At 34.0% G+C, this 21,835-nt stretch overlaps 1 protein-coding gene across 4 annotated transcripts in view; it reads right to left on the bottom strand.

The window, feature by feature from the left end:
- The window catches only part of LOC110020914, an 83,581-nt gene extending 63,674 nt beyond the window's left edge, over positions 1 to 19,907 (bottom strand). For all 4 annotated transcript variants that reach the window (XM_020719191.1, XM_020719192.1, XM_020719194.1 and 1 more), the window contains exons 1-3: positions 18,225 to 19,907; positions 13,198 to 13,253; positions 7,512 to 7,784 (exon numbers count right to left, since the gene is read on the bottom strand). In XM_020719191.1, coding sequence (XP_020574850.1) covers positions 7,512 to 7,784; positions 13,198 to 13,253; positions 18,225 to 19,875 — 1,980 coding nt within the window. In that variant the 5' untranslated portion in view covers positions 19,876 to 19,907. The remainder of the gene's footprint in view (positions 1 to 7,511; positions 7,785 to 13,197; positions 13,254 to 18,224) is intronic.
- Positions 19,908 to 21,835: the final 1,928 nt, after the last annotated feature.

Here is a 21,835-nt window from a genome sequence, read left to right as displayed (position 1 = left end):
TAAGAACACCTTGCATATTGTCCTTTGATTGGTTTATTATGCTTCATTTCATGGGAGCATTTTTTTCTGTTCTTCGGAGAGTTTGATAGCACATTTCAAGCCATAATCTTCCTTCATCATGAACCCGAATTCTTCTGTGGGTCCATTTTCAAAAGCATTTCGTATGTGGAGTAAAGTGTTTACTCCCTCTCCTTTAGAAATGGAACAGATAGCTTCCGAAGACTTCATTATTGTCAACAGAAAGCACATCATAGTCTTCAGGAAGCTCTAAATTCTTTAGTATGGCAGCTCGAGTCATATTTCCTTGTTTACTTCGGCATTCTCTAGCAAAGTGTCATTCGTTGCCGCAGATATAACATCTACATTTAGATGTTTTAGGCTTATTCTTGTTTTTTATTACACGGATGTGTGATTCATATGAATTTCCTTTATAATTTCTGGATTTTCTAAGCCCATACTTTTTATGTTGATTATAATATCCCGACACTGAAATTTTCTTGCATATTGAGAGGTCTTTGATACCTCTCTGTACTGCGGCCTTTTTGCATAAATCGGCTAAGTATTGATACGTGAATCATATCCTTGGTAATACCCCTACTGTATTGCCAAGGTATTTTTGTTTGAATGCCTCTTCAATTTCATTTCCAATTATTAGAGGCATTTTTCTAAAGAATTTTTCGGAGAGTTCGGGATTAATAAACATTCTACCTTATTTTGCAGCTGTAACTTTATAATCATTCATATATTCATATATGTGTTTGATCTCCGAGCATGACAGTCTTTCTAAATCCAGATATGCTCTGTTTTGTTCTTAAGTAGATCCCTGATAAGAATCTTCCATGAGTAATATTCTTCGTATTTGAGATAAAACATTTTGCGATGATGGCAAAGTCCACATATTTTGTTAGAAAGATCGTTTGAAATTTGAGGATTTTACTTTAAGATTTCCAAACGAATTAGAGGATGAAGATGGATCATTCTGTGAGCTGTTGTAGTTGGGGGGTACATGACTGGACCCATCACTGATTCATTCGGCGATAAATAGAAGGAATTTACAGCAGCATATAAACTATCAGGTTTAGATATCATCTTCCTGAGCCTTGGATATTCTAGATCAGCAAGCTGATCTTCAATTGTAGGGTAGCAAGCTTGTGATGATTCAAGATCGAGCTCAGGCTCGTGAACAAAATTTTCAGAATTCAGGGTAGGGTAGCAAAGATCATTTTCACCACCTTCTGTGAATGAATTTTGTTCATTATTTAAAGAATTCATATATAAGAATAGAGAAAATGATGAGTCATCATCCTCGGAGTCTTCAACTTCAGAGGAATAGATTGGATCATCCTGTTGATCAACTTCTTGATCCCAGATGGGACCATCATCATAAGCCATAAATGCGGCTTCTTCTTCAGAACCCTCCATATCATTTAAAGAATGACGAGGAATGGGAGGTGGAGCTATAGGAGCGTAATCAGAAAAGGATAGACGAAGTGTTATAAGTTGATGTGTACGCATATGTTGTGGAGCTTGAACTGCCACAGAATCTGAAGTTTTGAGATTCCAATCTAGCTCTTGCAATTGTTGAATTGATTGTTTATTTCCAAGAATTGCAATAATTGCGTGTGTGGCTAGATAATCAACAATATTTTGAACATTATATCGAAAACCAGCATGACTCGTGTTGGTTAATTTTGCTATGAGTGCTCTTGTTATGAGGAAGTTAGATTCTCCCCCTTGCCAGTCTTCATATTCTTCCTTATGAGGAAGTTAGATTCTCCCCCTTGCCAGTCTTGATATTCTTCCGTTAGAACAACCATCTCTATATGATTCATGAAATCATGTATAGATAAAAAGTATATCCGGAGTTATATAGACAAGTTGTGTTCCATATGAAAAATCAACCTCCATTCTTCCAATTATTGAGACGTCAGAACGTCATCTTGTGTCTCTTAGAACAATTAGAGCTTTTCTACATGCGTTCCTTCTGTGCAACTTATGAATACGGACCATGATTAGTCTGAGATGTCTATGTTGCATGCCTTCTTGTATGAGACGTTGATAGGATTGTTGCCTTATGAAAGGCAAATTGACTTGTGTTCCTTCAACCGCAAGTATTCTTTCTTCCGAGTAGTGTTGATATGCTCGATGTCTAGCGGTCGACCAATCATCTTCATACAACGTTTCAGCGGGCACCAGATTAGCTCGCTTTCTTTGTGAAATTTGGAGTTGCTGCTCTGGATTGATTTGACTTTCCAGAGTTCGCTGATAAGACATCGTCTTGGCATTCTTCTTTGAAGTTCATACGCTATACATGATCTCATACGGTAAGCACATATCTAGTCATCCAAATTTGAAGTGGAAGTTGAGGTAGAAGGTTGGTTACGCACAGAGGGATTAGGAAGGATGTAGTAGTTCGAGAAGATGAGGCCATGTCAAGATCTTTTTTGTTTTTCTTGAAGGAAAATCGTTTTAGGATTTTGAAAAACAAAAAGTTTGCCTCGAGGACATGAAGTTTTATGTGGTGGTTGGGAAGGTTCACCTAAAGATAGAGATTGGAGCTGTTTTTGAAGATCGGTTAAAGAATCTTCAACAGTTTTATTACCCTTAGAGTAATCTTTCTGTTGGATTTCCTTAATCCTATCTTCAAGATTTAAAACTCTATATGAAAGTTTAAGAACTAATTGGATCAATGTATTATTTTGCTTTATGATTGCACTCAAAACAGATGTTGTATCTTGCGAGAATCAGCAGGGTTTACAAAACCTAAAGATGGGTCAAGTGAATCAGTAGCTAGAAGGGCTTGCTTATAGTCTGTTGAAGCAGAAGATTGTTTCCAATCATTCATAAAGATTTGGCTAATTAATATAAAATTAGTATAAAGAAATAGTACTCTGAGTTCACCTTTCAGAGATTTGATAAATTGTTTCGCTTGGCTTGTCCACGCCTTGAACTATTATCCTTATACACCTTAATCTTTATAGTTAAAATCACAGATGTTGGTATTTTAATGAAATCAAAAACAAACTTTAATTTTCAGATGTGAAGTAAATTTATAAACCTTAGAATAAGTTCCTGAACACACTTAGCATATCATTTTCAACCTTACAATTCCACAGTGCTCCTACCATTCTCGGAGATCTCGTCATGGCACTCAGGTTTACTGGTTGATTATGCTAAGTAGCAGCATCTTATTTTAAAATTTATAAAAATAAATATACATGATGAAAGCAAGTTCGTAAGATTAGCATCAAAATCTTCAAATCATATCATGTAAATCATAAGTCAAGACGTATAAAAAATAGCTAAATAACATGAGAGAGTTTGGCGACTCAATATATCAAAAATCCTACTAGGCTACCTCAGAATACTAAAGTATTTTAGCCTGCCATAATTATAATAAAACCCAAACTAGCTCTGATACCAAAAAGGGGCAGAAACGGGAGATCGTCGGCTGGGGATCACAAAGAAGTTTTGTCGGAATAACAGATAACAAAACTTAAAATAAACAGAGGAATATATTGAAACAAGTTGAAAACTTACAGATACTTAACTCTTAGAGAAGTAGACACTTGGTTTCAGACCAGGATGCCTGCAATCTCATAACACAACGATTGTGATTGTGATGCTCTACTGGATGTATTATTGTTGTCTGATCTTAAGATTGAACTTTGTCTATTGAATTTGGTTGTGGCATGGTGACGTTATTGTTTCTCCACCATCAAAGCTAAGGTCTGTACATTGAGTACGAACCAATACGGTTGCAGTTACACCACATTCCTAATAGATGATCTCAATTCTCTTAGGTGTCTCCTTGTGGTGTGCTCTTCTGGTTCCACTAACTCACATTTCAACATGAATTGATCACATTCAACTGTGTACTCCACAAAAAAATCTATCTGTAGCAAGTGATAGATTTAATGAATATATCATGTCGATAATGCGGGGAAGGTATTTGCGTTGTACCTTTCTTTGCAACTTAGACCAGAAGATGATCTTACTTTCCCCTTCTAGTCGTTGAAGTTGCTTCAGGTTCTCCCATCATAGAGATCTACTACTTTTTGCAGTATATTAAAAAATTTATTCTACTACTTGTAGCCACTCAATGAACTCGTTTGGATCTATGTAACCGTCAAAATCCGGCAAGTAAGACTTCACTTCAAAATCTTGGCTCATCTAATATTTCATGCCAAATTGACTGGGTGTTGATTCTTCATCATTAGAAACTATCTGGTGGAAAGGAGTCACTTCCTCCTCTCAATATGGTGAGTCATCGTTGTGACTATTAGTGATCTCATCGAATTTTCTCCTCTCACAGACAACAAGCCTCTGTTGTAGTTGACGAATTTCATTTGCAAGTTTTCCATAATGAGCTCTTTAATACTATGTTGAGAGTTTCTCATTTGCAGCATGATACATTTTTACCCAATCAGATTTTTGACATATGTAAGGTTGTAAATCAATGTTGGTTGGGGAACTTAAGTTTTGGTGGAAGATATCAAGGTGACTTTTCAGTGGGATTAGAAATGTCATGTTTTGAATATTTTAGGTTTAGGGCTGGAAGTTATGATAGAAATGGATAGGGTAAAGAGTTAGTAGATAATTTAGATCATGTAAATTTTTTAATAGGCGGAGGAATGACAAATCCCTAAAAATTTAGGGTTAAGTGTGCTCTGATATCAAATGATATCTTCTATGACTCCTAAAAGGTATTTAGGAAGTGTCTTTAGCGAAAAGGTGATTGTGGAATAACAAAAAAAGAAAATAAGAAGAATTAATGGTTGTGGGACAGCAGATCTAGTGCGTTTGGTGGTTGTCTCGGCTAAAAACAGTGACTCAAACAAGGAAACGACAAGATATGAGCGGTGAGGAAATTCCATCACTTGTTACTGATTAAGATTCAGTCACCACTTGCACAAAGAAAATGATACAATACTCCATTATGGTAGAAATCAAAATATAATCTCTAACGCACAAAACAAATCAAAACTCTTTCAAAATAGCAAAAAAAATACAAATGGTTCCCTCATCGAAAATAACCTAATTAAAAAAAGATGAATAAGAAAGAAATCAAAACGGAAAAAAAGTTTGCGTTAAAATAGGAAATGTGACAGAATTCGGGGCGCAACTGGCTTCCTGAGATAGTCGGAATCTGGAATTCCAGCTTGAAACTCAATTGGATCGCGGGATCCTGTCATTCCACAGTATTACGGGCTGCAATCGTGGAAACCCATAATCGGGAGTTAGACAAGATTATGGGTTTCGCCTTTCCACGTCATCACAAAAAGCTGAGAGGTCCCACGTCAGAACTCTAGTAAGAGAAAAGCAACTAGTTTTACTTTTAAACGAACATAACATCTTACATTCGTTCAACCCAATATGATTTGCATACAACTCACCCCATATTTGTAGGTATTAAAATATACAGTATTACATAATTTCATGTTGATAAAAAGGTCCAAATTTTCATTATTTTATAGAATAAATAATTATTACCGTGCTTAATTGAAGAGATTCATGATTATAAAGCATCCAAATCCTTAATGGACGGTCGAAAGAAAGAAAGAAAAGGAAGAATGTTCATCATACTTCTAAATAGAAAAAAACTTCTAAATAGAAAAAACTAGATTATGCTCATATATATGGTGTGGTTCTATAGTATGGCTTTCTTGATAATCAATTTCCAAATTGCTCCACCCATAATTGAAGATATTGATAGAATGTATCTTCATAAGAGAAACAGCATTTATTTTATTTTTTATACAAATAAACTAAAGTAGAATTTTCTTTTAAATTGAAGTAAAAACCATGATGGAATCAAATTCATCCATGATGATAGTGACAACATGATAACTTTTAAAATTTAAAAAATTTCATAAATTTATGATAATTATATTTTTTCATGAATGCATTGTGAGAATGATGTGCATCTTTTTTTTCCATAGTTCCATCTTGATGTTTAATTCCTTAAATGACAATGACTACACTCGCAATAAACATCCAAATAATAACAAAATAACAAAATAAATTCCTACCATAAAAATTTATTTTTTGTCACAACCTTCTTATTCTATATCATATTCCACCACTATTCAAGGAAGCAAACTATAACTATGATAACTCCCCTTAACAAAAAAAAATAATGTTATTAATCCCAAATAATTCAATAAAGGTCCAAATTCACCAAAGAATAAACAATATCTAACCACCAAGCTCTAAAGTTCTTAAAAAAATATAATTTCATGTTATTATATTGTTTGCATAAGGGTTAGTTGCATTATAATGGGTTGAAATTATATAAGATATTGTTTGTATTCAATGGAAAAGTGACGCTTAATTGCTTTCTCTAATTACAGTTCTTTAGTATGTTCCCTAATATATTATTTGTATCTCCATTTATATTCTTATTCATAGGAATAATATTGCTTTCTTTATCATATGTCATGCTCTATAATCTATGTCAATGGTAGCTCACTTTACATCTACATGAATTTGTATCAGACATAAGAACCTGGCCACCTATTATACGTTGAGAAAAGTTGGGTGGCCTACCCCTCTTATTGCATTATTTATTTATGTAATTAGTTATGCATTCAAACTTGTTTCTCCATGGCTCTTTTCTCTTCAGAATTTTTTTTTTCTTTTGCCTAATCTTACAAAGAGTTACAAGTTTGGTGGCCATTTTGTATTGTTGTTTTGGTAAGTTTCAACCCTATAAAAAATTGTTTGGAAAGTGAGTTTGCATTTCGTGTGATGTGTTTAGGATATTTTTTTGGTCGTTCACAAATTTTCATGTTTTCTTCTCTTCAATCTCACAGGAACTTTAGAGCTTAGTAGTTATTTAGTGTTAATTCTTTGGTAAGTTTTGATCTTTATTGAATTATTTGGTATGAATAACATAAAATTTTTTTTTAAGGGGAGCAATCATAGTTGTCATAGTTTGCTTTCAATTTCTTTTATTTCTAAATGTTGGTTCCTCAGTTGTTATGCATTGTTACTTCCACTTTTATTTTTCTTTGTAACATGCAAACAATGCTATATCAACTTAATATAAACATCTTAAACTCTAAGGATAGGGTTCCTTAAACAGTGGTAGAATATGAAACAATTCAATCACTCGTAACATTGCAGCTCACTCTTAACAATTCATAATAACGTCGCATAAAGTCTCTAGAACCGAAAGTAAGATATTCAATATGTTTTTTGTACATAAACTTGACCATCAAAACAACAGTCAAATTGCCGCAATCAAGATATTTCCTTGAGATAAATGAGCATCCACATACCTTGATAAAAGTACTGATTTTATAACACATCAATAAACTTGTTGCATATTCATAAATGTGCAACCTCATATCGAAGCTATTTATAAGTTTATGACACGCTGTTTTTTTCAATGATATTAGATATGTTCAATATGTAACTAAATCTGCAAATAGTTTTTCATAAATAAGTTCTCATAAACATGTATTTGTAAATCTGAGTAATTAGGATAAAGAGAAAGTAGAACAAACCTGCAATGACCAAGCTTTAATGGATTTGTCACCACCACCACTGTATAGATGACTAATTCCTGATACAGCCAATGAGTGTATGCCACTATACCGCCAATCATTATGCTCATACCAACTCTTTAGCAATTCTTGACTGGCAGAGGAGCTAATATTCCAAACAAAAATTCCACTTGAACTATCACCACTGATGCAAAGTGGCTGAGTTCCATCCATAACAACCATAGCCATGATTTTATGTTCATGTCCTTTCAGGGTTTGCACAAGAGAGAAATCCTGCATATAACGAACTGACACAATGAACGAAAAGCGAGCTTATATAGGAAATTTCTAACAAGTAAAAATAGCTTACAATCAACAAAATACAACTACAGCAAGATACAAAGGGAGAGCCGTCATCATATTATCTCATTCCTACGACTGGAAACGTTTGAATTTTTTACTATGAAAATTCCAAGTAAATACATGAGAAAAGTTAGGAAGGTGGGCTGCCGGCCAACTCATAGATCTTGGAGAATCCAATTGTGATGAATTTGTAAATTAGTAGAGACAGGTTTCCCTATATATGTACCCTACATGTGAATAACGAAGCAAGTAATTTTTCCTCCCAATGTTTTTATTCTATATGGTATCAGAGCCGGCTTCATCTCCCTCCTACGCACACACAGTGGACACCCTAACTCAAACAACGGCTCTGTCTCTCTCGTAAGCATGAGCAGCAGCGACATATTGCCAGGTCTGGCTCTTCCACTCAAGGCCACTGTGCAGTTTCATCAAAAACGCATCGTCAGGTTCTTCCTCTCGCATGTCATTTCTGCAGAAGAACGCTCCATTCCACTTCCTTCCGCACATCATTTCTTCCTCCGCAATTCTTCCTCTAAGAGCATTAAACAGCCCAAAGAACACTTCCTTCTGCAACAAGAAATTCCTTCCCTGCAGGCCCACATCTGCCCTTCAGGCAACCAGATTTCTCCTTAACCTCATTTACGCTTTATGCAGACAAATTTCTCCTTCCTAAAATTCTTTCCTGCAAGCCCCTCCTCGGCAATTCCCTGCATCCTGAAATTTTCTTGTTGTAGGCCCTTCATTTCTGCTTGAATCCTCAAGTAGCAACAACTGATTCTCTAGGCAGCTGTACAACAGTGGAATATTCCCTGCAGTCACCTGTCTTCTTGCAGGTCCTACCCCATAGCTTCTCCCTGACCGCCAGTACCGAAATTTTCCCTGCATCAACATGTTTCCCTAAAAGTCCTCTGTCAGTTCTTCTCCCGATCTTCTCCCTGTAGTCGACAACCTGCAAACCCTCTGCTGGCAAGTTTCATGTTTTCTTAACTAGCAGGCGAAGATAGTTGCTCAGCCGCAAGCCAGCAAGTAGCAAAGCTGCTCTTTCCCATAGTGAATATTATCAATCCTTCTAGTAGAAATACCAAGCCTGTTAAAGGAGTTGGGGACTTTCTCTCTCTCTCGTTGAATCTTGCGACTCGCAGTAGACAAGTATTCTTCCAGCCCTAAATGTGCATAGAGTTTATGATCAAGTGTGGAATCTAGACGCCTAATTCTACACCAGGGTCTACCAACTTGACAATACATCAAGGCATCATATCCTCCTTCTATCTTGCTAGCAATGGAGGATTTAGACCTTAGATAATAGATTCAGGTGTTTCTGATCACATAACTGGAGGTCACCTTCATGCTCTCATTAACAACCAAGAGATCACCAAAACCTAAATTTGTTAGACTTGTAGATGGATCTCAGTCCAGGATTGTTGGGAAAGAAGATGTAAAAGTCCCAAAAATATTCAGCTTTCTTCAGTACTATGTGTTTATCAACTAGATTGCAACTTACTTTCAATTAGCAAGCCTACTCATGAATAAATTATGTTAATTAATTTCATTCTAACTCATGTGAATTTCAGATGGTAGATTCGGGGAAGGTAATTGGCAATACTGAAATGCATCAAAGTTTCTACCTGCAGAAGAACTATTCTCTTAACACACAAGTGTCTTCTCCACTGTCATCTTTTCTTGATCTTGAGTTTGTTGTGTATGAATCTATTGAAAATCAAATTTCATTATAACATTGTCGTTTGGGTCATCTCAGTTTTTATTATATTACAAAGTAATGCTTTGATCCCCTCATTAACAAAAACTAGAGTTTTATCAATGTGAAATATGTTAATTGGGTAAACATACTCGTCATGCATATCCTCTGTCTCAGTACAAACCCTCATATTCTTTCTCTATCATCCTTAGTGACATTTGAGGAGGGACCTTCAAAATTTAAAACCATCACTAAAGTCACAGATGGTTTGTATCATTCATTGATAATCACACTAGAACTAGTTGGATATTATTCATGAAAGAGAAATCTGATATAGCACAAATCATTTTGTTCTTTCATGAATGATTTACACCTAGTTCCAACACAAAATTCAAATTCTTAAAATTGATAATGCAAAAGAATATTTCAACTCGATTCTTAGAATCTACCTTATAAAAAATAGCATCATCCATGTAAGTTTCTATGTTGAGAATCCACAATAAAATGGGATAGCTGAGAGAAAAAATAAACATCTCATTGAGATATCTAGGCCTAAAATACTCCAAAAATTTTTTGGGGAGATATTGTACTCACAGCTACATACTTCATTAATAGAATGTCAAACAAAGCTGTTGGATTCAAAACCACTCTCCATCTTTTGATAAAAAAATACCCTCATGTTAAAGCCTTCTCATCCAATTTTCCTCTAAAAAGTATTTGGTAGTCTCATTTGTCTGCATTCACTAACCAAACCGTACAAAATTTGTCCCAAAATCCATCAATGTATCTTCCTTGGGTATGCTTCTAATCAAAAAGAGTATAAATGATATTCTCTCATTACAAAAAAAAAAAACTCTATAACTCCATGGATAAAATATTCTTTGAATATGAACCCTACGACCTCAAATCTGATATTCAGGAGGAGAGTCTGAGTGAATATCAAATTTGAGACACTACTCCGGATACCCACATTATCACATCCTATTTCACTTCCCTACACTACGTTGGATACTCACATTGATCTAGAGTCATCGCCTCCTATTCTACTTCCCTCTAACCATCATGTCTCCCAAGTTTCACCAATTTGAGAACATCCAACTTGAGATTGACAACAAGAAACTGTGTTTATATTAGGAGAAAGTAATCCACTGAACAAGATAAAGACAATATGTAGCAATAAGGTTGTTTATAACCAAACTTGAATTCACACGGATTTGAAGTTCCAAGGGAGGTGAAATTCAGTAGAAATGACAAGAAAAGTTACACAAGTTATTTTAGTCAGGATTATGTTTCCATATGAAAAGTTATCATCAACTTATAAACCATTTGTATCAAATCTTAATAGTGTGAAGATACCCAAATCCGTTTATGAAGCACTTCAAAGTTTATCATGAAAAAAGTAGTCGAAAAAAAGATCCAAACTCGACCTAAATAGCACATGGACCTTGACAAAGCTTCCTTAAAATAAAAGATATGTTAGTTGCAAATGGGTATTCAATGCCTAGTATAAAGCTGATGGGAGCATCGGGAGGTTCAAGACAAGGTTGGCGGCCAAAATTTTCACTCAGTGTTATGGCATAGACTATTAAGAGAATTCTGCTCCAATGGCCAAGCTAAACTCTATAAAAGTCATTCTTTCCTTCGTAGTGAATAAAGAATGAGAACTACATCAACTAGATCAACTCGATATCAAGAATGCATTTTTGAATGGAGACCTTGAGGAAGAAGTGTATATGGAAATCTCATCAAGATTAAAAAATAACTCAAATAAGCAAATGATTTGTAAAATAAGAAATTCATGTTATGGCCTTAAAAAATCTCCAAAGATTTGTTTGAAAAGTTTACTAAGACTACAAAATTTAATGGGTACATCCAATGCCAAGCAGAACATACATAGAAAGAGTTGTAAGAAGGTCATTCTCATTGTCTACGCAGATGATATGATCTTGATATGTGATGATGAAAAAAATATTGGGAAGATTAAGGAGGTTCTTGCCACTGAGTTTGAAATTAATGTTGTTGGAGCGATGTGATATTTTCTGGGCATGAAAGTGACCAGATAATGGGTATTGTGATATCTCAAAGAAAATATATCTTAGACCTACTAAAAGAGACTGGAATGTTGGGGCGCAAACCTGCTGAGACCACTATGCATTTCAACAAAAATTTACAATCAGAGGGAAAAAAGACATCAATGGAAAAAGAAAAATACTAGAGAATGGTAGGTAAGCTTATCTACCGATCACACACTATATCTGATATTGCTTACTCTATCAGCAATTGTGAGTCAATAGATGAATAGTCCGAATGAAGAAACATTTGGAGATTGTTTATAGAATATTAAGGTTTCTGAAGAAGACCCCTGATAGAGGGTTATTGTTTAAAAAATCGACAACATGGGGGTAGAGATTTACACTGATACTAGTTGGACGGGAGAACTCACGGATAGAAAATTCATTTATGGATATTATTTCTATGTCTGAGGGAAATCTTGACATACAAAGGAGCAAAAAGCAAGCAGTGGTCTCTAGACGTAGTGCAAGATATGAGTATTGGGCACTTGCTTTAGAAATTTGTGAAAAAATGTGGATCCAAAGGTTACTAACTGAGTTAGGATTCTTCACGATCAATCCTATAAGATGTTTTGTGATAGTCAAGACTAGTGTTACAAAAAAACATGTGCATCATGACAGAACCAAACATAGTGAGATTGATAGACATTTTATCTCTGAAAAAATCAATGGTGACATTATTCACTTGATCTACATTACAACTCATCTTCAAGTCACTAATGCCTTCACAAAAGCTCTACCTCCATGCAGCTTCACTCACTTGAATACCAAGTTGGGCCCTTTACAAGATATATGACCCAGGTTGAAGGGAGTGCAAGAAGTTAGGAAGGTGGATCAACTGGCCAACTCATAGATCCAGTAGAATCTAATTGGTGATAAGTTTGAAACCCCTTGATTAGTTTATTATCTTCCTATTTATGTTTCTTTATTTTTATTTCACAATTATTCCTTTCCAGATTTAGATTAGATAATTTTGGTGAATTTTTAAATTAGGAGAGAATGGTTTCCTATATATGTACCATACATGTGAATAATGAAGCAAGTAAATTTTTCTCCCAAACTTTATTTTGTACAGCCAGCAACAACCAATTCTACATACTGCTAAGTGTTTGCTGGTGTCAATTAATGTAGAATTCAGATAAATAAAAAACAGCTGATATACCTAAATTAACTCATATAATCAAAGAATGATTCACCATAAATCCTGGAAAATGCATATTCTAATAATATTTGAGGAGGAACAATCCTTGAGTTTTATTGAAACTTTTTTATTAAATTATGTGCTTATTATTGGAAAATCAGGCACATAGTTGATTAGAATCTTTCTCAAATCTGTAATTTTATGGCTGTACGTCCAACAAGCCATATCATTTTAATGTTAAGGATCCTTCAAAATCATTGACCATATATTTTATCATCAATAATCTTCCTGTGTCAAGAACAGTGATTCGTTAACTGAATCATATGATGGTTAACTTAACAGCTGATGTCATGATACCCAAAAGTCAACTTAATTAAATGAAGAACAAACAGTAAAAGCACCTAATCTACAGATAATGTATCTAAAAAAAAGTACCTGGAGGGACCAAACTTTGATGGTCTTGTCAAAGGAGGCGCTAAATAGATAACCTCCTACAGGAAAAAAAAACTTTTTATAAATCTAAATTTAAAGCACATAATGCTACATATTGAGGATGAAGACACCAATACACAAGCAGAAAATGTAGTTACAGCACACATATACAAAGAACCCTGTCAGTCTACTGCCATATATCCAGCACAACGATTGATGAAAAACAAGTTGCAGCACAAATTTCAGTAAAAAATGTTGAGGAGCAAGGAAGAAGAAGAAGAATAAGAGCGGGGACCAGCATTATGCAATTACCCCTGTTTCAGCAACAACCCATCACCAATTGCAGCCCAACCAGTGAAGCAGCCACCCATTAATTTCACGGATCAAGAATAAACAAAAAGAGGATCCACTTCCACCTATCCATCTCCAGTAATTTTTATCCAATGTTTTTAGATTTTAGGTCAAACATAGGACAAAAGCCATGAAGTATCAGCACTTCAAGTGGACCATCATGTCATGTGGGATAACGTGTCATCGTGTCAAGCATGCTATATGCAAAGACAACAATTTTATTTTTCTAAAATTATAACCCCTCTTGAACACAGTGGAAATTTCTACCTCTTGGCACACTACTAACACTTTTGGGCACACATGAACCCATGTTCCATGGTGGGCACATACTATGTAAATTATGTCACTTGTATTATAAAAATTTTATCTTTTTTAATTTTATTTAATATTGGTATGACATAATGAGACCTACACTTTTATGCATATCAATTATAATTATGGGTGTTGTAAAAAAGTTTTTGTTTGTAAATAATTCGTATTCAGCTTCGTTAAGCAAACAAGTTGATCAAGAACAATTTTTTTGACCTAAATTTTTAAACGAGCCATACAAACTTTTGCTCAAATATTTTTCGCTCATTTTGGCTTAAAATAATTAAATAATTTTGAATAATTATAAATATGTTTATGTGTGTTGTTAAGTGTATATATGAAATTAAGTTGGTATTTACTTAAATAATTTAGTTACTAGAAATCCTAATTAACTAAAATTTATTAGGTTAGAAAAAGCACTAACTAAATAAAAATTAAAATTCTATCAGGGTATCATCAATGATTTAATCTAAGCTATTTGATTTGAATCAAAGGCCAAAATTACCCAAATCATCCAAAACCTAATTAGTATATAAACTCAAATCATCCAAACTATTTGCTTTGGCCATCATTTTTCCATCATTCGCAATAAGTGAATCATGTTTTCACGAGAACCGAGAACAAACACCATTCTAGCGATTACATTTCCTCTTATCATTGTCGGTCTTACTCGTTCGATCAACTCTCTTATGAGTCACTTCTCTTATAGAGGAGAACATGTATCGCCAGTGGCTTGCCCCTCTCTAGTCTAAATCTCTTGTTCCTCTCATTCTCCTGACCTTTGATTGAGTATCCCCTCCCTCATCTCTCATATCTCTCTCAAGTCTCGTATCTTACATAAACAATTATGTTTCTCAGCTATTTAATGTATGATTTATTCTCATTCTATGCGACTTTTCAGTAGATCTGAGATAATATATTTAAGATTTGTTCACATTTTTAAATGAAAACTATTATTTTTCTTTTCATGCATTTCAATTTTTAAGATTAGCCAAATTCTTTAAATTCTTTTGTGTATAATAATCTCCTCGGTGAATTAATTAGTTAGGGCTTTCTACTTCCATACATTTTGTTTAGATGAAATGTTTAAGATTTGGGGTTAATTTTCTTGAAGTTTATTATAGATTTATGTTTATCTAATGTTCAATATTTTTGCTACAAAACTTTCTTTGATATTTTCAAATATGATATGAAATTTTGTTTTACACTTTACTTATTTAGCTATATATTGAACTAATGAGATCTATATTTAGCTCTGGGGCTGATTTAATATATAAAAAGCAGTATTTGTTTATGCATATAAAATTTTATAAAACATTTATATATAAAAAAAATTGATATACTATTTTTTTTTCTTTTAAAAATGGTTTTATCGAGTTTCTAGTTAGTCCAACCTAAAAGCAATTGGGAACCTATTTGTCCAGCACATCACCATCAAGGTCATCTTTATTAATGCACTTATTTTTAATTTTACTTAATTTAGATCAAATCTAAAAATAACATTATATCAGTTAGTATAAGAGTACTATTTGATAGTAGTTTTTTTGGAAATCCTAAATCCAATAGTTATCATTGTAAGTTTCTAATAACATTACAATTTTTAAAACATTTAGCATCATATATATCACTCCTTTCACAAATACCGTCCCTATTGTATTTCTTTCACAAATCATGCCTTAAAATCATTCAACATAAGCTTATATAATTAGTTTGTTTGAAGTTAAAAATGTGCTTTAAAATAAAATCATTTTGTAGAAGCTTTTATTCTCCTATATTCAAATAGATTTACAAGAGAATTATTTGTAGTTAATTTTTTAAAGTGACTCGACAAAATGAGAAATGTAGTATGCATTTTAGCTGAAAATTTTTACTGATTCATCTAACATGTGGCATAAATCTATGTATGTTAATGTGAAGTTCAGGTATAATCTTTTAGTGATATCTCATGTGATTTTATTTTTATTTTTAGTTCTTTGAAATGTGTAAATTCGAGTAATTTCAATCTGCATCGATTAGTGAACTATTGCAATTGTCCAAAAAAATAGAGATAACAGTCCATAAATGCCTCTTAATTTGTAGATAAATATATTATTGAAAGAAACAGTACTGACATACATTCTAGAAAAGGTAGAAAAAGAGAATAAAATGTTTAGGACTATTTTATGAAATTTAAATCCAATGTCAAAGAGATCGAAATTCATCTTTTATAATGTATTTGATTGAAATACTTCCAATTTCAATATTGGCTCATTCAGTACAGGGTATATACCTCTGTGTCACTGCCACGAAATGATTTGATAGCTTAAAATTAACCAAGTCAGGAACTATTATCGAACGGTATTAGTAGAGTCGGCTTAGATAGTTTGGTAACGTTAAATGTCAATCATCCAATGAGCCTGCTAGAAGAGTAGGTGTTTTACATTTTACTTACGTTAAGAAATGTAGAGGTAGGCCTCAAAAGAATTGGGCATTTTGTATAAAAAAGATCTTAATTTATTAGAATTAAATGAAAATATAACACTCAATAGGACACAATGTCGAAAAAGAATTTATTTAACCGACCCCCCTTAGTGGGACAAAAGTTTGTTGTTGTTGTTGATATTTGAATTCAAAACAATTGAAAATTTTAGGTATAATTTACTTGTGATATTTTCTACTTGTAACTTTTCAAATTTGGGGTATTATGCAAATCCTAAACATCTCATCTAAATAGAAACTTAATAAAAGGAAAAAAAAACCAAACTAAACAACTGCGAAAGGAGATCATCATACATAAAAAATTTGACTAATTTTTAAACTTGATAAATATATTAAAAAAAATTTAATAGACCTCATTTAAAAATGTGAACAAATCCACAAAAAATTAAATGTTAATTTTACTAAGAAACCACATGATACTGAAAATAAATCACATTTTGAGATTAGAGCCAAAAACCAAATCTGTTGAGGCAAGAGGCAAGAGTTGAGAGAGAATGACGAGACATGAGAGAGGGATACCCAATCAAAAGTCGAGAGAATGAGAGAAGCGAGAGATTCGGATTAGAGAGTGACGAGTCATGAGTGAGAGAGCAAGCTCTCCTCTTCCAGCAAGAGAGGCGATTCAAGAGAGGGACAATTGTACGAGTACAACTAATGACAAATAAAACAAATAAAATCCCTAGAATGGCATTTGCTCGTGGATCACATGACGGCGTGATTCACAATGCATAAATGAAGAATAAAAGAATGGTTGAATCAAGCGGTTTGGGTGATTTGTGTTTTATATATTAATTAGTTTTTGAATGACAGGTAATTTTGGCCTTTGATTTAGATCAAATGGTTGAGATTAAATCGCTGATGATAGCTTGATAAGATTTTGATTTTTATTTAGGATTTTTCTGACATAATAAATTTTAATCGAGATGTCTAGTAAATAATTAAATTATTCACATAAATAAAAATTTTAATTTGATAGTTACACTCATCACAATATACATATTAACAAATATAAATATATATATAGTATGTATGTATGTATGTATGTATGAATGTATATTCATTTATACTTATTTAAAATTATATAATTATTGTGGGTCAAAACTAGCTAAACAAAATCAAGCAAATGTTAGTTCCTTCAGTTTGTTTAAAAGTCAAACTCAACTCGTTTGTTTAATGAATGCATCAAATGTGAGTTACTTAGTGATCCAAAGTCAAGTCATTCATAGATGACAAGCTTTTTGCTAGCCCTACTAAGTAATGTGTGAGAAAATGTCAAAGAAATATTAGAGAAGCAAAGAATGTATCAAGGACTCCGTCAAACTACTTTATACATGTTTAGTTTTAGGTGGCATGTATTTGATAAAAGATCAAAAAACCCTTTTATTAGATTTTTCAAGTTAAAAAAAAGTTATTTTATTGTTAAGCTAATAGAATTTATAAAAAATTTAACATAAAGAAGATAACTACTATTTTTATCAATCCTCATGGGAGTTTTATAATATTTAGCTAACCATAAAGGGAAGCAAATGATACATGCTCTACATTTTATAAGCTTATCATGTCTAGTGTCCATCATGTTGCATACATTTCTATGAATCATTGCAGACACAATGTAAATGCACCTATTTTTCATATTTCAGCTTTTTTGCTTCTTAAAAGACCATGTATGCATCCGTGCCATTTTCAAAATTATTGTCATGCCAAGAAGCTGCTTGTATCAGATGCCAACCAGCAAGTCACAAAATTGAAATAAAAGTCTTTTTACCCTAGTAAAGGCATGCTCTCATAGATTTTCAGATGCATACATAAGCTTCCAACAAGTAATAGATATATTGTACATAAGTAAATCAGAAGATTCCAAGAACAAAATAATCAAGTTGGCAACTTTTTACCTCCAACAGCTAATGCTGTGATGCAGTCATTGTGCGCCTCAATAGTAATTGATTTAAAACCATCACCCTCCAACCCTTCACAGTGGTCTGCATTAACCCAATCTTGCTTCACACATTCTGACATATGTCTGCTGCTACAAACCTCACCAACATTAAAATTGTCAACTAAGGATCCATCTATCCCTAGTTTTGTTGAAATACTACTAGTTTCAGAAGGTGCCAAACACATATCTCCAATTATTGTGCAGCTAACAAGACTCTCCTTTACTTCAGAAGTATCCATTGCAGCCAAAGAAGCCACTTGAGTTTTTGTTAGCAAGCTCCTAATGCAACTCCACAGCTCTTTAATTTGAGGACGGTTTTGTGGTTGATAACTTAGGCTTGATTTGAGAATTTGAAGTAATGACTCTAGTTTAGCTTCTAGAAGCAAAGCCTCCAATTTTGAGACCACCTTTTCCTTCCAGACCTCATAATGATCAAACAATATCTCTGCAAAATGTCCATCAACACCTCCACAGAAGACATCAAAGAATCCCTGAAACAGCTCCTTCCCAAGAATAGTATCACCGCAAAGAATCATAGCTATTACACAAGCCAAGGACCAAACATCGGATCCATAACCAACAAAATCATCAAAACCACACTCAGCAGCACTAACACCACCCTGCAAAAAAACATGTACTTCCGGACTTGCAAATACTGATGAATCAGAGACCGCGGCACCACTAATCTTCTCACGAATTCTCTTTCCGCTAACCAAAACTCTGCTTAAATCAAGGATGCAATGTCCAAGCTCGTCGAGTACAAAGCACTCAGGCAACAAACAACCACAGACAATGCATACATAATGCAGACTCATCACCGCTTCACACATCTCCATCGCCATCATAGCAAAAGCAAACATCTCATTGACACACTTCTCGTCATTCAGAACATCCAAAACGACTTTATCAAACCTCTCACAGACTAAAAAAAGGGGAGAAAGCTCCTCCTTAGGGTCCATCCACAAACCGAAGACCCTTGAAATCCGCCGGCGACAACTTGACGAAACTTCCAGTAGTAAACCTAGATGATTCATACGGTCTTCCCCCATCCGCATCAGCGAATTCATCACTCTCGCCAGATAACTTAGCCGTAATGGCCCGCGCTGGGCGCTGAAAGAGCTCAAAGCGACAAGGGGAATGAGGATCACCGTACGGTTGTTGAGGACGGAAGAGGAGGAAGAGTAAAAAGAAGCAGTAGCAGATCCCAATCGACAGTCGAAAGTGACCAAGGAGATGGAATCATGGGGGAGGACCAAGTCCTTCCATTTGGAGTAGAGGTCCTCGTTCCAAGGGAGTGGGAAGAAGATGGGATAAGGATTTGGTTTGGAACCGGAGTTTGATACCGCATCTAGGCCTGGAGATCGGGAATCCGGGGAGTGGAGTCGGAGGAGATCGATGTTCTTGGGGAGGGCGGAAGGACCGAGGTCGGGAATGCGGATCAAAATATTGCATGCAGGGCAGCGAACGGTGGATGGTGCGGCGGGACGACGGGGGAGGGCGGAGATGCAGGACTCGCACGCAGAGTGGCCGCAAGGGAGAACGCGAGGAACAGAGTCGCCCGCGAACTCGTAAGGCTGCAGACACACTGGGCATTCCGGCGGCTCCATTGCTTCGCAGTTCCCACGGTGTACGGATACCGTCTGAGGGCATTTTTTATATTAAATAATGTTTTATTAATAAAGGAAATATAAATCTTATTTAAAAATAATTTGCTGATAAAATAGGTGTGATAGTTATTATAAATTTTTATTTTTTTTGAAAAATCAAGCTGCAGGCAGAAATTAGGTGTGGTGTGAAAATAAGACTGTCAATTTGGCTCATTTTTTTTGAAAAATCAAGCTGCAGGCAGAAATTATGTGTGGTGTGAAAATAAGGCTGTCAATTTGGCTCGTCGTGAACAGCTCGTGTTCAGCTAGTTAAGCAGCTCGTGTTTGGCTCGTTCGTTAAGCCAGAGCCGAACACGAACAAATTTTTAAGCTCGAAATGTAAACGAGCCAAACACGAACAACAGTTTGTTCGCTAGTGTTCGGCTCGAAATGGCTCAAAAAAAATTATATAATTTTTTATATAACAATATATTACATATATTATTTATATAACAATATATTATAGATATTTATATCTTAATCTTAGTCATAACATCTCATGCATCAATATGGTTAGTGTCTTCTTTTGTATAGATCTCGAGCCGAACACGAACACATTGTTCATGAGCCGATTTTGAACACCAGCCGATTTTGAACACGAATTATTTCGAACGAGCTGAACACGAGCCTAGCCTGAGCTCGCTCAAGCTCGGCTCGTTTACAACCCTATGAGAAAATGATGTTTCAAAACACAATTTACCCGAACAGATCTAGTACATTTTAAAATGTAATCGCACCAAATAAGCTGTCTTAAACGGACCCTTAATTCCAAAAAATTAATGAAAATTTTAATTGAAGAATAATCATTCAATCCTACTTGCATTAGGTAACATATCAATCAATTATTAATTAAAAATAACCTAAGCTAATTTAAATATTTTGTTTAATCAATTATTAATTAGTAATGTTAAACGCAAACATTCTTTGCGCTTAAGGTGAAACGCAGGCATTCACGTTAAATGCAATTAACATTTGTGTTTCACCCTTAAATACAGCTTCCTGTTAATTATAAAAATTAAATATTAAAATAAATAAGTAAAATATTATAATAATATTTTATAATCTTAAAATGAAAAAGAATTTAATATTAAAATGTTAATATTTTATTTAAATTATAATTAAAAAATGAATTATCAAAAATTTAAATGTTAATATATTTAATTAATTATAATAAATAAATTTTGAATAGATAAAATATAATTATAAAATGATATATATTGATGATATTGATTTAAATATTTTCTTTAATGAATTATTTAAGATAAACTAATTGAAGGAAAATAAGTAATTAATTTTGTCAAATAGTATTTAAATTAATCAAAATATTAAAAATACTTAATTTCAACTGAACTTGTGCATTGAAAGTAACAAGTTTCGAACATTAAATTCTTGAAGATAAATTCAAATTTTATTAAAAAACAGTTAATAGTACAATAATTACAAAAAATGAGAACTCGTGATCTTGGAGTATATCTTGATGGCATTCGTAGTGGTCTCTCTCGTAATTGATGTTCTTTATCATCATCCTCTTGTATATGATCATTAGTTGATGTGACAACTGGAGTCTCTTATTGAATGTGTAATAGTTGTACGTTGTAATTGGGTCTCAAATGAAATTGTAGATCTAAGTGCCTATATTCTGAAGTTGACCAGTGTGAAGCACATGATGAACCCTCATATGATGTTGAATGTCATGTATATGTTGAGGGTCCCGCATATGTTGATGATTCAGCATAGACAAAAGATCTTCTCAAAGCATCTAAAGTCGATCCTCTTGAGAAGTTTGTTGGTGACCACTATAGGATATTTGAAGTAGATCTTCTAAAAGTGTGTTATGGTGGTTGGTCAAACCCGTTATAATCAATATGGCTGTCAAAATGGCTTGTTGTTCGCAAACGGCTCGTCTTGGCTCGTTAAGAAG

Source organism: Phalaenopsis equestris, unplaced genomic scaffold (assembly GCF_001263595.1).
Source record: "Phalaenopsis equestris unplaced genomic scaffold, ASM126359v1 Scaffold000112, whole genome shotgun sequence".
NCBI classification, from domain to species: Eukaryota; Viridiplantae; Streptophyta; class Magnoliopsida; order Asparagales; family Orchidaceae; genus Phalaenopsis; species Phalaenopsis equestris.
This window is presented reverse-complemented; position numbering and strand designations above follow the sequence as displayed.